We start from the raw sequence: 15,983 nt of genomic DNA, 5'->3' as shown, positions 1-15,983 counted from the left end.
CTTTTCCACAGCAACTGAGCCTATACATATATTTACTTAAAAGTAGGTATCATTGACTTAAATGAAATTTAGTAAGACTAGGCTTCTTTGAAATCAGTGATAATTGTTTCCTAGTAAAAATGTATAAACCTGAGCTATAAGTAGGTAGGGTGTGTGTGTGACATCTGGTGGCTACCCTGGGTACAGGGAAAAGCAGTGGTTCCTTTGCTCTGGAGAGGGGGAGGTAGGATAGCTCCCTAAATAAATAACACTTTACTCATAATTTATGTATCTGCATTAGAATGGTAGCTATATTCACACCATATAGGCAGGGATTCAGAGACCTTTGAATACCCACACAGTGCTTTTGCATATGTGGCACTTTTGTGCATTTGTTTAGGGTGGTTCTCCTATTGTGCTGCTCTGAAGGATCTCCCAGTATTTCAGGGTAGCATCTTTAGAGAAATGTGGAAAAGTCCCTCTGTGTCTACTGCATAGTGTATGTGGCATTTTGTATTTTTATTTGCATTGTTCTCGGTGGGACTTGCTTTTGCATAAACAAACACACACTGTTGGCCCTCCTGGGTGAACTAGTGTTCCTATTCACACCCTCAGTCTAAACTTGGCTCTGCAATTTGCTTAGTTATCACATTGTGAATATTTATAACTTTGCATGTTAACCGGTTAGAATCATTTGTTTGCCATCTTATGGGAATACAACTAGTTCTGGAGATTCATTCAACAAATATGGTAAATGATTTAACTGGCAAGCACGCATACAAACAAATCCATGTTTTTCTCCACTTCTTTGATACATTGTTGGTCCTAGGAATGAGAGGAAAAGTTCAGCAGTATTGTAATTATATTAATTGGCCCAGTCAACAAATGAATATATTCAGCTGTTTCAGCTTCCCAAGACTGAATGAAAAACAGAAATACTGGATTTTGAGAGGTTGTTTCTTGATTCCACCCATTCTCTTTTGTTCAGCAACATGGAGCTTGTGGTTGCAATCCTGTGTACATTTATTTCAAACCAAGCACCACTGAACACAGCAGAACTTGCTGCTGAGCATAGGATTCTGCTGTAAGGAATGCAGTTACAATAGAAGATAATAATGCTAATGACTGTGGAGATGAGAGGGAAGATAATGATCTGGTTTCAACTTGAATGAGATCAATCTGATGTTGGTTTAAAAGTGGGGTTTCAGTACAAATTGGAGAGGAAACATTATTATATGGCTTGATTCTATGCATATTTTCTTGGAGGTAATTATTACAGAAGAAAATCTGACTCGCTTCCACAAAAATATACATAAGATTGTAGTCATAGAATGTCAGATCCTAATTAATGCAGAAACTTACAGTTCTAGGTCAAATCAGTCTTTTAGTGTGTAATAAAGAATGCTATCAGTATGATTAATTGTTTTCATATGAAACAATCTCCTTCCTTGCCTGCCATGTTACTTAAATGAATAATTGATACACAATCTCATTGTTGCATTCATGTTGAGAAATGTTGATTAAAACATAACTGGATTGGTCCATTAAAGCGACCCGATAGTGTTTGTTTTGTATTCCATAGGTTTTTGAACAATTGATACTGCCACTTGGGGGAGCTAGGACAGTTTAAAATTCCAAATTGTTTCTGAATCCCATTAAGCTTGATGAGAAAACAAGGAAAACTTAGGGGGGAAAGCCATGTATTATTAATCATTTGTAGCAGTTTACAGCACCAAATATAATGTTCAAACTTGTAAAAATCTGGAAGTACAGATTGCTGTTGGCTAATTTTATTTTATGAAGGGGAAGCCCAGCTTCCGTAAAAATCTTGTTCAGAGAAGAGAGCAAGCAGCAAGCAGGTAAACTCTGCAATATTGTTACAAGAATAGTGTAGACCATTGTTAGGAAACGTTCCAAGAATAGGGTGGGTAAAGCCTTCCTTCTCCCCCTAAATTTCCATATCATAAATTAAAGTGTTTGCAACATACCGTACAGTGGAACCTCGGTTTTTGAACATGATCTATTCCAGAAGTCCGTTTGACTTCCGAAACATTTGAAAACCGAAAATCAAAGGGCTGTCAGCAAAGTGAATAGTGAAAATGGAAAAATGCACCATGGAAGCTGTTCGACTTCCAAGGCGCGTTCGAAAACGGAAGCATTCACTTCTGGGTTTTTGGCGTTCGGCTTCCAAAACATTCAGCAGCTGAGACGTTCAAAAACCGAAGTTGCACTGTAGTTAATATTATTGAATATACACAATTAATATATATAATTAAATACATGATTAGTAGATTTAATATATTTATTAAACAGATCAGAGCCATTCTTTTTTGAAAAGAATTGACCAGAAAGATCTGAAAACAATGAGGCTACTGGGCAGGAAAGAGAAGGGAGAGGGAGAAAGCAAGGGAATTCTTATTGTTATTCTATCTTTTGCACTCATAAGCAGAAGGGCTGAAGTCTGGGAAAATATAAACTATTCCCACCCTCTATTCTCTTTGCATGAAATGCACATCCTAACCTGCAGTTGTTGGAGTGGATATGGAATTATGGAAAACTCAGATTGCTAAAATGCAAATAAAATGGTGTCATCTAATAAGGACATCCTTAGGTGTTCATTCATATATCACATTTCCATGAATTGATCCAGATGCTGGGCCAGATTCCCAAATCCTCCATTCTCTGCAGGTCAACTTTGATTGGTCATAATGACATCTGGTGATTGAACTTTTACAGAGGGCAAAGGGGATTGCTGTAGCTGCCCATCAACTGATGGGCTGCTATGATAACCACCTCTGAAGGGATGTTGCCATCCCCAGGACCGGTTTGGGGAGTTCATCTTCAACGGGGCTTGTACATTAGCACAAAACAGTTTGCATTAAAACTGCTTGCTAAAATGGGGAGGGGAGCTTCATATTAGCAAGCATTTTGCATGTGGCCATCAGGCAGTTGGTTTTCTCTGCTGCAGCTGCACCATCCAAGTCAACAGAGTGATTGACTAGGCCATATTACAAGCAACTTCAAGAGAACTGAAACAAGACCCTTCCTTTTCAAAGGTTCTGAACCCAGCACTCTGATACCATAGCATCTTTAGACCCAGTCCTCCAGATGCCACTGTCATTCATTTAAAAAATCACAATATTTCCATTTCCACCCTCTTTTAACTTTCCCTACTGTGCTATAATGCTAAAGGGCTCATGCTTAGGCTGGCTGCCCAAGCACTTTTTGCTGTATAGTATAGCAAAGGAAGGAGTATTTTGTAGAGTGGAAAAAATAATATCATTTTCTTTCCTCTCTCCTGCAGCTTCTTCACAGAGTGCAGGGAGATGAATTTTTAGCCTCATAAAGCCCCTAATCCTAATCTCTCAACATTCTGTAGGCTCTGGAAACCACTGAAAATAGGTCGTTTTTGTGCCACTTCTAGGGGTTTAAAATTTTCTTTTAGTTTACTCATTTATATCCCCCCTCCTCACATTTCTGAGTGGTCCTATTTCACTGGCAAACTGATATGTACTGGACTACACAAGTACAGTAACTGGTCAAATAATAATTCACACCTACCAAAATATTTTGATCACAAAATTGTAAGTCAGCCCGCTGTATTCTTTATACACACTTAGTCATGCCTTCAGAATTGTGTAAGCCTGTCACCAAAGTCATGTCTTGGTTCACCATCTGATTTCAAAATGGCACCCGGTACCCAATGATCAATGAAGAACCCAGTCTTGTGAACCCTCCTGAGTTTGGTGATATCTGCCAAAAAATAGGTGAAGTCACACGATCATGATGTCTTAGTCCACCATCTTGATTCAAAGGGGCACCCAGTGTCCCAGTAGTGCCAGAATGTGCTGCCCCCACCTCTGGGACCCTTGTACCAAGTTTGGCAATAATGTCTCAAGATACGGCTGATCTGAAGCAAAAAACAGGCAAAGTCATACCAATGTCATATTTTGGTCTTCTATCTTGATTCAAAATGGCGGCCAGCGTCCCAACATCAATGAAAACTGCCATCCCACCTTGAGAATTCTCATGCCGAATTTGATGACAATATCTTGAGAGCTGACAATCTATATACAGACAGACAATCCATTTCCCAAAATATATACCGTATTTTTCGCTCTATAAGACGCACCAGACCACAAGACGCACCTAGTTTTTGGAGGAGGAAAACAAGGAAAAAATATTCTGAATCTCAGAAGCCAGAACAGCAAGAGGGATCGCTGCGCAGTGAAAGCAGCAATCCCTCTTGCTGTTCTAGCTTCTGGGATAGCTGTGCAGCCTGCATTCACTCCATAAGACACACACACATTTCCCCATTTTAGGAGGGAAAAAGTGAGTCTTATAGAGCAAAAAATACGGTAATAGATTATATATTAAGAGTGGAGGTTCCCCCTGAAACTGCCCTCCACCAGCTGTTTTTCTCATGACGTGGATGATGGTAGCTATAGTGTAACAACATATTGAGGTCCATGGGTTAGCCATCACTATCTAGAGTTTATGCAGAAAGCAGGAGGCTGATGTTATAGTGGTTTGGTTGTTAATGTAGTACCTGCTAACTGTGGTGTTTGTGGATTCTGGTTGTGTGATAGTTGCAGGGAAGGGGGGAAGAATATTGTGGCATCCTCCTTACAGCAGAAACTGTCCCACTTGTAAGAGTGTATACAAAAAGGGAGGAGCAACCCCAGCAGGAGCAACCCCCAATTTACTTTTCCAGTGGGTGAATGGTCCTTTATAGAAGCATATGAAAACCTCTAATAATGAAAATGATTGATTGGCGAGACCCAAGTTTTATTTCAAGACAATCTGTCATATCCCTAACATCCAGATTCTGCTAATGGGTTTTGGCCTGTTGTTCTCCCTACCTCATCAATTTGTTGAGAAAATTGTTTCCTGTTGGTTATAAGCTGTAAAAATTAGCTTCATGCAGCTACATAACTCATTTATAGAACTATAGAAGGGGGCTGATTGCTCATTTGTTTTGTTCTCTCACTTTGTTACAGATGATCCCTAAACTTAATATGCCTGTATATTCTTTAAATCAATTTTGAAAACCTCTATAAAGTCTGTGACCCAACATCTGGAGGCTAGTCCACATTTAAAGTGTAGTTATAGACAAACAGTATTAACTGAAAATGAAATAATATACTTGCTTAACTGAGGTGCACTAAGGAACTTTGGAAAAATCAAAAGCTGCCCTATTTGAGAAGGTAGTATTTGAGAGAGTGTGAACAACTACCATGTCTGATTATTAACTAGGACACACAAATGCCAAAGCATCATATGTTATTGACCCAGAAAGAATTCTCTACCTTTTAGAGTTCTCATTTTTAACCCAGCTAAAGAAAAATGCATTTAGAAAGTGCTAAAGAGGAGAATTCTGTCATTTTTCTTCTTGCATATCTGTTGTTTCACAAATACAGCCAGCACATTAGCACAAGTAACTGAAAATATTGGCTCTCATTTAACAGTTTCCTCTCTCCAGATTGAGATGGCTGGTAATCAGTATACTGTAGCAAAACAAAGCACCCATCTGTGCTAATGTTCTTACAATTCAGAAAATATGCATTCATGACTAAACAGATTTTTGCAAGTGAGTCATACAAATTATTGAGCCTTTTCTTTTTCTAGAAAAAGAAATCCACCTAAGAATGTTATATATGCAACAGGAAGTCACGGACTTAGAATATTTTCTACATTATTCTATAATTTACTTTGATATTCAGCACCAATAATCCAAACATGCTTAGGACCTAATATCAAACAGGTGATGAGGAAGAGAAAAAATAGGAGAAAGTGGTGGCAGAAAAAGAGAGAAGAATGGCATTAAGAATGAGAAAAGAAGTCAGCTCACCCACCCTTAGTTCTGGTTCCAAGACCCTCACCAGAAAATAGTTTTTCCAGCCCTGTTGTAAACCTTGCCAAATAATATATTGTATCTTAAAAAGCAGAGACATCACCTTGCCAACAAAGGTCCGTATAGTTAAAACTATGGTTTTCCCAGTAGTGATGTACGGAAGTGAGAGCTGGACCATAAAGAAGGCTGATCACCAAAGAATTGATGCTTTTGAATTATGGTGCTGGAGGAGACTCTTGAGAGTCCCATGGACTGCAAGAAGATCAAACCTATCCATTCTCAATGAAATCAGCCCTGAGTGCTCACTGGAAGGACAGATTCTGAAGCTGAGGCTCCAATACTTTGGTCACCTCATGAGAAGAGAAGACTCCCTGGAAAAGACCCTGATGCTGGGAAAGATGGAGGGCACAAGGAGAAGGGGACGACAGAGGACGAGATGGTTGGACAGTGTTCTCGAAACTACCAGCATGAATTTGACCAAACTGCAGGAGGCAGTGGAAGACAGGAGTGCCTGGCGTGCTCTGGTCCATGGGGTCACGAAGAGTCGGACACGACTAAACAACAACAACAACAACACTTTCAAAATACACCTACCACCCTGCCCCTGGCATCTAAGAACCATGATGGGTAGCCATGAGATGCAGAGTATTCTTGGTGGTTATAGTCCGATTACAGAACTTTCTCCCCATCTGAGAGCTTAGCTGAGTATAGCGATAATATAGGGACATGCAAGTTTTTTATTTTCATACTGCACCATCTGCTAACCTGCTGAACCCTTTCTACCATTTGCAATGAAGAATTAATCAAGACTCCTTTCATTAAGACAACCTGGGCATACCTAACTTCCTGATGTATGAATTTGTAGCAAATAAACTCATTCATTAACTTTAACACTTGGCACTGTGTACACATTTTGACATGCGTGAAAATTATATCTGTGCAAGAAAATCTTATATGTGAGGCTGTCATCATAACTACTATTGCTCAGATACACTTGTTTCCATAAAACCATATTTTATTTTTGTATTTGTATTTTTGCATAAGGCACTCTGGATTCATGCTGCCTCTGGATTTATACTGCAGGGGAACCAAATGGGGTTTAATCTATTGACATCCTGAGATTTACCTATTTGGAGAGCATAATCCTGGCTCTAACAAAGATGCTTGCTATTACAAAATACACACCTTAAGCTTATCTCACTGGAACAAAAATAACATTAATATTGTGCTCTTCATGGCTGCATGCTCAGCTGTGGTGTTCTGAAAAGAAAAATCTTTATTACTCTATTACCACATTAGTCAGTTATTTTGATACCTGACTCACTACCAAAGAAGGCACATTGTGTTCTTCCTGGAACCACTTCAAAATTAGAAACACACTAAAACAGCTCCAAACATCAATCCAAGGCATTCCAAGATCCTAATATTGAGTTTCTGGCCTTAAATTTTTAACATTTTAAATTGTGAAATCAGTTAAAAACATTTGTGGTTGCAGTTCCCAAATATATGTGTGTGTACGCGCATGTGCACACACTTAAGTTTATTGTTTAAGTACGTTATAGCATTGCACTTTTTACATTTTGAGGTGGCTTATGATCAGCATTAAAAAAAAAAACAGCTTCTTCTAAAAAACTATCTTATAGTTCATGTGTTATTCAGAATGTCAGGAAATATCTTGAAAAGAGTCACAATTAAATAAAGCTTTAACACATCACCTTGCTGTCAAACATTCACTGGTAAAGTACAGTGGATTGTAATGAGCCTCAGTCTGGATAGAGGGAGTATAGATTTTTTAAAAATAAAAAATTCTGTACTCTTTCAAGCTTGTGTTAACTGTTGCTCAGAAACATCTATGACAGAGCTAAAGGACAGTTTATAATAAATATAGTTCTATGTGCTGTCCATTCTTTCAGAATGCCTTTTCTTTCAGGTTCTATGTAATGCCTTTTGAACTGATGAATTTTCCTTCTGGCTATATTTTCAAAGGAAAGTTTCACAGTCATAATTACTTGAATGTCTGCTCTGTGTAAAATACTGCTTCCTAATTCTGTGTCATGCATTTCCTGATTACTTTGCTAGGAAACAGATTTTTAAAACTTAAGGTTGTGTCCTACAATCTTTATAAAGTTGTGTCCCTAAGCTTACTAAATCATTTGTTATATCTAATGAGGTATCTACAGTAGGTTAGTTTGTTATATCTATTCAGCTCCTAAACCTGCTTCATCACCTTCCCACTAGCTTGGTTTATGGATGTCCAAATCTATGTCTGGACTAGCTATAGATTAGGGATTCTAACAGCACTCCAAAACTAGGCAGCAGGGCTGCAGAAAACCTGATCAAAGCCAACCAATTAACACTTCTGTTCCACAGATGAGGAACATGGAGGCTGAGAGAAAAGCCGTTGATTTTAGGCTATGGCAGACTAGGTGGTTTTTTTGCTTACTATTCTTATTATACTGGGAGTCACGAACTGTTCTGATCTACCACAGATCATCCATACATCTGCTAGTAGATTCTGATCTACCTTCTGCCTGTCTTCCTTGTAGGAGCTGTGTCCAGTTGAGAGTGTCCAGAGACATATACACTCTTAACCACACATGTCTGTTGAACAATGCAAATACTGTATTTTAAGTTTGCATGCTGAAGTTTGGTGGTGGTAGGGCGGAGAAGAATGGAAACAGTCTGGTTTGGTGTAATTCCAGTTGGTTGGCCATTTTGGTACAAACTGTGCTGTTACCATTAAACAATGAGTAGTTCAGAGCATAAGGTTTAGTTTTCTTATTGAGAAGAGCTAGTCTTGAGGTATAATACTAACCCTCTGATGTTGATGGCTGAAGGGGTTAATGTGTGTAGGCCTGAGACTGGTAGAGAAAATCACTGCTGGGGATGCTCTGCCACAGCAGATACGAAGGTATTGTCCATGGTTGCACCACCAGTACTAGCTAACAGCCTCAAAACGGGGCATGTTATGGCAGGCATGGAGAGCTGGAGGCTTTCAATCCATGGGATTCCCCAAGGGACCCAATCCTTTGGCTACTCAGCTGTACCAGTCAGGTGAAAACCCACCATCACCTTTTGTGCTGGCAGGCGTGGGCAGTATGGGGTTAGAGCTACCACCTTGTTGTTCTTGGTTAGGAATTTGGATTGCTCTGCCTCTCTTAAGAAATATTAAGTGGTATTTGACAATACATTGAAAAGCCATTTGGTATAGTGACAGAGTATGTGGTTGACTAATAAGAAGACTAGGCCTACTTATTGTGTTTATTACGTTTTATATCCTGCCTTTCCTTCAAGGAGCTCAAGCTAGCATACATGGTTCACTCCCATTTTGTCATCACAGCAACCCTGTGAGGTAGGTTAGGCTGAGAGAGCATAACTGGGCCAACTTCTTCTCACATATTCCATGCACAATGGAGAATATCTAAAACACAGATTAATGAATTTGAATGATTCATGTGTGTTATAATCTCCTACTTCATGAGTATTTGCCTCTGAATTATTCTGTTAGAATGTCCAGGGATTCCAATAAGGAGTTAAGTTTTATTACTCTATTCATACTGGCTCAGCTTTTATTATTTACAATGCTGACATAATAAATACCAGTCTTTAAGGGTTTTTTGAACCCAAGTAGGACAGGTTATCATTCTTCGTTCATTGTTTGTATCTGTGTGTGTTTCTAAAGGTTGTGTCTGTGAAATGAGACCATGACAACTGATGAGGCTACAAAGAAGGAAGGAGATGTCCAGAGAGCAACTCTTGTTGAACAAGGCGAGGATATCACACCAAACAAAGACAAAGGAGTTCTGAAGGTGAGGCTTTGAAGAAGCTAATTAAATGTTCCTTTCTAGCTCCTGGACAAACACCAGTATCTTACTGTTCCCATTACAGCAAGGCAGAGATTCTTATTCTGCTGTGAAAATATCCGCTTAACATAATACAACAAAACAAAAATTCTCAGTGTGTGATAAATCCATTGAATGGTGTAATTGGAGCAAATATATAAGTGCTTTACATTGATTTTGCAATTACCTCACCTTCATTTCATTTTATTTTATTCGTCACTTGAAGGCTTGTGAACAGAGGGGGAAAGAAAATCACAAGATGTTAAAAATGTTTTTGAAAACCTTATGTAAGGAACAGTAGATTTGAAAGACCAGATCATAAAGGACTTCCAAAGCTTACCTCAAAGTCAAAAGAAACCTGGAGTCAAGGAGAAGGAATACAGATGAGGACCAACACCCATCCCTCTTTCAGGGGCCTTGGGCAATTAGGAAATAGTCTTATGAAGTGCCACTGATGTATCCCTCCCCACCACTGTAACAATTAGTTAATAATATTTGTCAGGTTTTGCCAGTTTTAAAACTCCATCTCTATTTTACCTTATTCTTGGCTATCAAAAACCAGTTGAAAATCTTAAGATACTCAGACTGGATTTGCCAGAAAATTAAGTTTGGGGGCAGCCCTTGGAGGTCTAGATTGGCGCCTGAATGGTAAATGTAAAAGGATGAGGAGGAGCTAGATGAATGGACAAATTAAATGTTACAACTAAAAGGCTTGTCCTTAAGGAATCACAACCTACCTTACCTAGCCTGGAGTGGTTAAAGCTCTTTACCGCATTCTGCTATATGTGGTAGACTAGGCATCATCATATGATGAACAGAGATTCGGGCCTGTAATGAAACTCTTCTAGATCTACTTTGTGTGGCCTTCTGTAATGTGTGCCACTGTCCACTGCGATTTTGTTTATCTTTATTGGCCCTCATATGGCTGATTGACCAAACATATAATAACAGCTTTTGGTTGTATGAATCAACCCTGTATTTCTGGGTTAGAAAACAATGAAAACTAATAGATTGAGGTTCATCAAATACAACTGTGAATGGATTGAAAGTAGTATAATTTCTAGGAAGTGATCCATATACAATTCCTCATTTGCAATCTAGTGATAGATTTTCAGATATCCCTCATTCCCCGTATATGGATGTAGAGCGCAAATTTACAAATCAGTGTACTGAACTAACACGAAAGACTGTCTAGAATAGGTTAGCCGATGCACATGAGCTTTTATTTCTTATATCAATTTTCCCCCCATATCTTCATTCTAGATTGTGAAGAGGCCAGGGAATAATGATGAGTCTCCCATGATTGGAGATAAGGTTTATGTCCACTACAAAGGAAAGCTGGCCAATGGGAAAAAGTTTGATTCCAGCCGTGACAGGAATGAGCCATTTATCTTCAGCCTGGGCAAAGGTAAAGAATGGAAAAGGTGGAGAAAGGTAAAGAGAGCCTTAGGGATATAAAATGGGTTCTTGCCAATTAAATTACAGTTGGTTTATAATCCTGTTTTCAGAAAGACTGTGTAACTGAGAGCAAGCAGGGAAAGAGCTGAGTATTGGAAGATGTCTTGTTTTGCTATTACTTTTCAAACCTAATCACAGAGCAACAAAGGAAAAGAATCTCGTTGTTCAACCTGCCATCTCAATGGCAGAAACCTGCGTGATCATATGAAGCTGCCTTCATTCTTCATATGAAGAGGCCATTGGCAGCACCTCTCCTAAGTCTCAGGCAACAGTCTTCTTTGGCACCTGCTACCAGAAAGGGCACCTCTAAATGTACTCATCAGTCCTACTATAGTTAATCCAAATAACTAGGAATCTGTTTAGTGGCATGAAGAAAATAATAGATTAAAAGAGTGTAGTTACTACTCATTAAATTATAACTCTAGGGCTCTAGAGCAGTGGTTCCCAATTAGCTCAGTGGGCCCCTGTTTTTCAAAAGCCAAACTATGGACCCCCTTACTTCTGAAAAAAATTGATAATGTATCTCTATGGTAGTTTCTGTTATGTGAATGGTGCCACAGACCTCCTGGGTGGGTTACATGGACCCCCTAGGATCCGCAGACCATTGCTCTAGGACAATCCTTTTTGATCATTAACAGAATGTTCACTTTTTGTTTCCCTGTACTGTTCTCTGGACACAGTCGCATTGAGAGTGTTGACATCTTTCTATTTCCTTTGATTTGTCAGAATGTAGTAAAACAAAGTATGTGTTAATCAGCACAAAACCGTTGTTAGTCTGTAGCATCAACAGCTTGTTAAGGATTGTGGCATCTTAAAAACTAACATAGTATCACAGAATTGTAGAGTTGGGTGGTACCCCAGAGGTCATCTAGTCCAACTCCCTGCAATGCAGGAAACAGATTTATTAGGGCAAATGTTTTCATGAAGTATCACTAATAATTCACAAACCCTTTAGAGTCTTATGCTTATTATTTAGAGGTTTTAAACTCCCAAGTTTGTCTTCTATACCTGAATTCAAACAAGAATGAGCATATTAATTGGCAGTTACTGTAAACTGGAAGAAATGCAAAAAAAAATTTATTACGGATGGAGTTGCCCCCTGAGAGTGTACTCTACTCCTCAGCTGCAGTGTGTTCCACTGAGAGACATTTTCTGTAATTATGCCCAGCTTTGTAGAATCCTTGCCTAACTGGTATATGAAATATTGAAGCTGAGAATCTTTCAGCAGAAATGAGATCATTGCTTTCTGGCAAGCTTTTAATGGTTTCCAAAAAGTATTGGTTTGCTTTACTTGCCTCTTTGTTTTTGCTTTTATAAGTTGTTTTATGCTTTGGGAGTCCTTTGGAATAAATGGATTACCAAAAATTAATAGCTACAGCTCCATAGACCCAGCAAGCTGTTCTTATGATATTTGTTCATATGGCCATGTTTGGAATTAACATGTGCTCCATCTTCCATTGGGGTACGTGATTTTTCTTCTGTCCCCAGCCTTGCTCTAGTTCTTAAATGATAGGTGCCTTGGCCAGAGATGGGAAACATTGAGGCCTGGGAGCCATATATAGCCTTCCAGCCCTCTCTGGACTCTCCCCAGGTCACACCCCACCCCAGACCCTACTTTATATCTCCTTGAAAGTGTCCTTGAAATCTGATCATGCTTCTTGCTTGCCTGATTGGAAGGTAGAGAGGGGTGTGTAAGTGTGTGTAGAAACTAGCTTACCTTGCAAAGGTAAAATTCTCATTTGCTTTGGTCTTGCCCACTTTTGCCTCTGGCCCCACCTACCACTGCCATGTGCACCCTGGAAAGTTGCCTAGATGGCACCACAGCCCATGAGCTGAAAAATCTTCTCCACCCATGCTTTCAACCATAAACTTTAAATGTGGTTTAAAAGTGAACATGCAGCCTGCTACTGCACAGTGTGAAAACCACAGCTATTTCGCTCCTTCACCAGTCCTGCTGTAATGGCAAGGGCTAAACTGAACCCAAGCTTGATAATCTCTCTCTCTCTCTCTCTCTGAACAAACCTTGAACCTGGGTTCAGACATAATGCTAAGCACTCAGCAGTCATGGCAGGAGCAGAGAGGTGCAAAGCAGTCAGTTTTTGCACTGGGAATCAGCATGATGTGTGCTCACCTTTAAATCATAACCAAGGTTAAAAGTGACAAGTGAAGGCTGCTAGTGCTAAATGATGGTTTAACATTCCTTGTGTGATATTCTGGTTTGTTTTCAGATAACAGTGTACGTAAACAAAAACAAGCTGCAACTTACTAAAGCAACTATCTGATGCAGAAGCAATAGAGACACCCAGTTTAGTATCATGGATTTTGCATAACAGTTCGGTTATTTGACTACTACACTGTACATGTCTAAATGATCACAAATTGTAAATGTTTTTTTTAAAAATGTGTCTGTGTCTTGCTTTGGTAAGCTTACTAACTGAAACTTTTTAATTGAAATTTCTTGTTATTAGGCCAGGTCATTAAGGCATGGGATATTGGGGTTGCCACCATGAAAAGGGGGGAGATCTGCCACCTGTTGTGTAAACCAGAATATGCATATGGTTCTGCTGGCAGTGTCCCAAAGATCCCCTCAAATGCAACACTCTTCTTTGAGGTAAGTGTATCTTTATTTGCTTATTTTATTTTGACTAAGTACATTGTTACCTAGTGAGTGTAATTTGCCAGTAACAGCAGATGTGCAGCACAATTTTATGAGCAGAAGTGAAGCAAACTAGCAATGATCATGAATCCATCCACTAAACTCCACAGTGTTGGGAGAGGCCCTGAGTTAACTAGATAGGATATTGTCATGGGAATCTTCCTGTAAAGGCTAAAATGCAGTTGGGGACCACTTTGATTGATAGCCCAGGAAAAATACGTATACTGTTTTTGGATCTAAATAAAGTGGGGTGCCACTGTTAATTCTGATAACACTAATCATCAGCCCATTGAAGGTGAAACTAAATTCAGGCAACTCTTCACCTCTTTCCCAGTAATCTCTCTGCCTCCCTATTCCTGCCCACCAGAATTGGAAGAGTTGGCAAGGATGCAGACAAAGGGGCTATAGCACACATTATGTGGAAACATGTTGAACCCCAATATCAACCAACCTACCTGTATTTGTTCTTTCAAAGAAAAACAGCTTCCAAGGGATACCGTTGATTCGTTAAAAAAAAGGGAAGGGTGCTTAATTATTTTGGCGCTTGCTGTTTCTCTATTGAGCCCAGACATTTTGGACCTCATGGGGAGAAAAGCTGTTTAGGAGAGAATTTTAAGCTATGATTTGGGGGACAAGAATTGTGTCCTCTTTTTGCCTACTCAGAATCATCCCCTCCTGTCCCAAAATGGTGTGTGTGTATTTTTGAAGTTAATATTGTGGCCCTATTAGCTTTTTTGTGTGATATATAGCTAGCCCCAAAGCTTAGGGCTTGTGCAAATATTTTAAGGCACAATGCAAGCATTTTCACTCTTCTACCCTCTAACTACCCTACTCTTACTGCAGTAATGTTTGCTGTTCAAGTGTAACAGAGGGGAGAACCTTGCTGACCGGGGAAAATCCTATGCTGTCACTGTTTTATAATGGGATATGCAATTTGGAGAGTGAGTAGGCATAGGCTTCAAATGTTGGAAAATCAGCTTGGGGTAGAAAATGCAGATTTGGAGGAGAGTATTTGTTATCCAATTTTGTAACTCTTTCAAAATTTTGTGGACATCATGCTGGAATGGGAGGAGTTGTGATTCATGAATAAATTCACTAGCATTGTGCAGCAGGGGCACATTAAGGCACATATGCGGTAATGACAGAGACTAGGTAAGCACTGAGTACTTTTTACTTTTTAGCCAGTGCTGGCTTGCCACTGTTCTCCACCTCATAGGCACTTAGTTTCCAAGAAGGAACCATCCTTCACTGCTTTTCCCAGCTCCTTCTTTCTTTCCAGAATACTAATAATAATACAGTGGTACCTCAGGTTAAGAACTTAATTCATTCTGGAGGTCTGTTCTTAACCTGAAACTGTTCTTAACCTGAAGCACCACTTTAGCTAATGGGGCCTCCCACTGCCGCTACGCCGCCAGAGCATGATTTCTGTTCTCATCCTGAAGCAAAGTTCTTAACCCGAGGTACTATTTCTAGGTTAGCTGAGTCTGTAACCTGTAGCGTCTATAACCTGAAGCGTCTGTAACCTGAGATACCACTGTAATTGCTTTTCAAATACATGTGGTAAAGATTCCTGAAAAAAGTGAACCCCACACAACTGTTTCCAAAAACCGTTTCCATTTCTCTGTATTTTGAAGCCAGAAAGTTGCAAAGTAGCAAAGACAGAAAGCAGACATATGGGGGTTCAGCTTGCCCACAGCAGGAGTCCTTGCCCCCACTCCTCCACAGCATTTGCCTTCCAATAATTATTTCCAAATTAACATATTTATCCATATAAATGAACATATGCAACATTTTTGCCAATTGGTACCCTCTTGGTTTGCGCCCTGGATATTTGAGCACCTAGCAACCCTCCAGGGGGAGTGGCACAGTGATTTGCTCATGTGCCTGCTGTGCCTGCAAGCTCTTAGTCACCTCAGAGTCATTGGAATACAGCCATACCTCGGGTTGCGAACACTGCAGGTTGCGCGTTTTCGGGTTACAGACGCGCCAAACCCAGAAGTACTGGAACGGGTTACTTCTGGGTTTCGGTGCTTGCACATGTGCAGAAGCACTAAATCGCGCTTTGCACATGCGCAGAAGTGCCGAATCACATCACACGCATGCGCAGACACGGCGCTGCGGGTTGCGAACGTGCCTCCCATACAGATCACGTTCGCAACCCAAGGTTCCACTGTATATGCAAACAAAACATCAA

General features: G+C 39.8%; 1 protein-coding gene across 3 annotated transcripts in view; it reads left to right on the top strand.

Moving 5' to 3' along the window:
- The window catches only part of FKBP5 (FKBP prolyl isomerase 5), a 53,138-nt gene that overhangs the window by 9,566 nt on the left and 27,589 nt on the right, over window positions 1-15,983 (top strand). For 2 of the 3 annotated variants that reach the window (XM_053392923.1, XM_053392924.1), the window contains exons 2-4: window positions 9,516-9,642; window positions 10,939-11,083; window positions 13,602-13,744. In XM_053392923.1, coding sequence (XP_053248898.1) covers window positions 9,538-9,642; window positions 10,939-11,083; window positions 13,602-13,744 — 393 coding nt within the window. In that variant the 5' untranslated portion in view covers window positions 9,516-9,537. Of the gene's footprint in view, window positions 1-9,515; window positions 9,643-10,938; window positions 11,110-13,601; window positions 13,745-15,983 lie in introns of those variants that run through there. The other variant, XM_053392925.1, reaches the window with a different exon arrangement.

Source organism: Podarcis raffonei, chromosome 6 (genome assembly GCF_027172205.1).
Source record: "Podarcis raffonei isolate rPodRaf1 chromosome 6, rPodRaf1.pri, whole genome shotgun sequence".
NCBI lineage: Eukaryota > Metazoa > Chordata > Lepidosauria > Squamata > Lacertidae > Podarcis > Podarcis raffonei.
The sequence above is the reverse complement of the archived record's forward strand: the minus strand, read 5'-3'. Positions and strand labels throughout refer to the sequence as shown.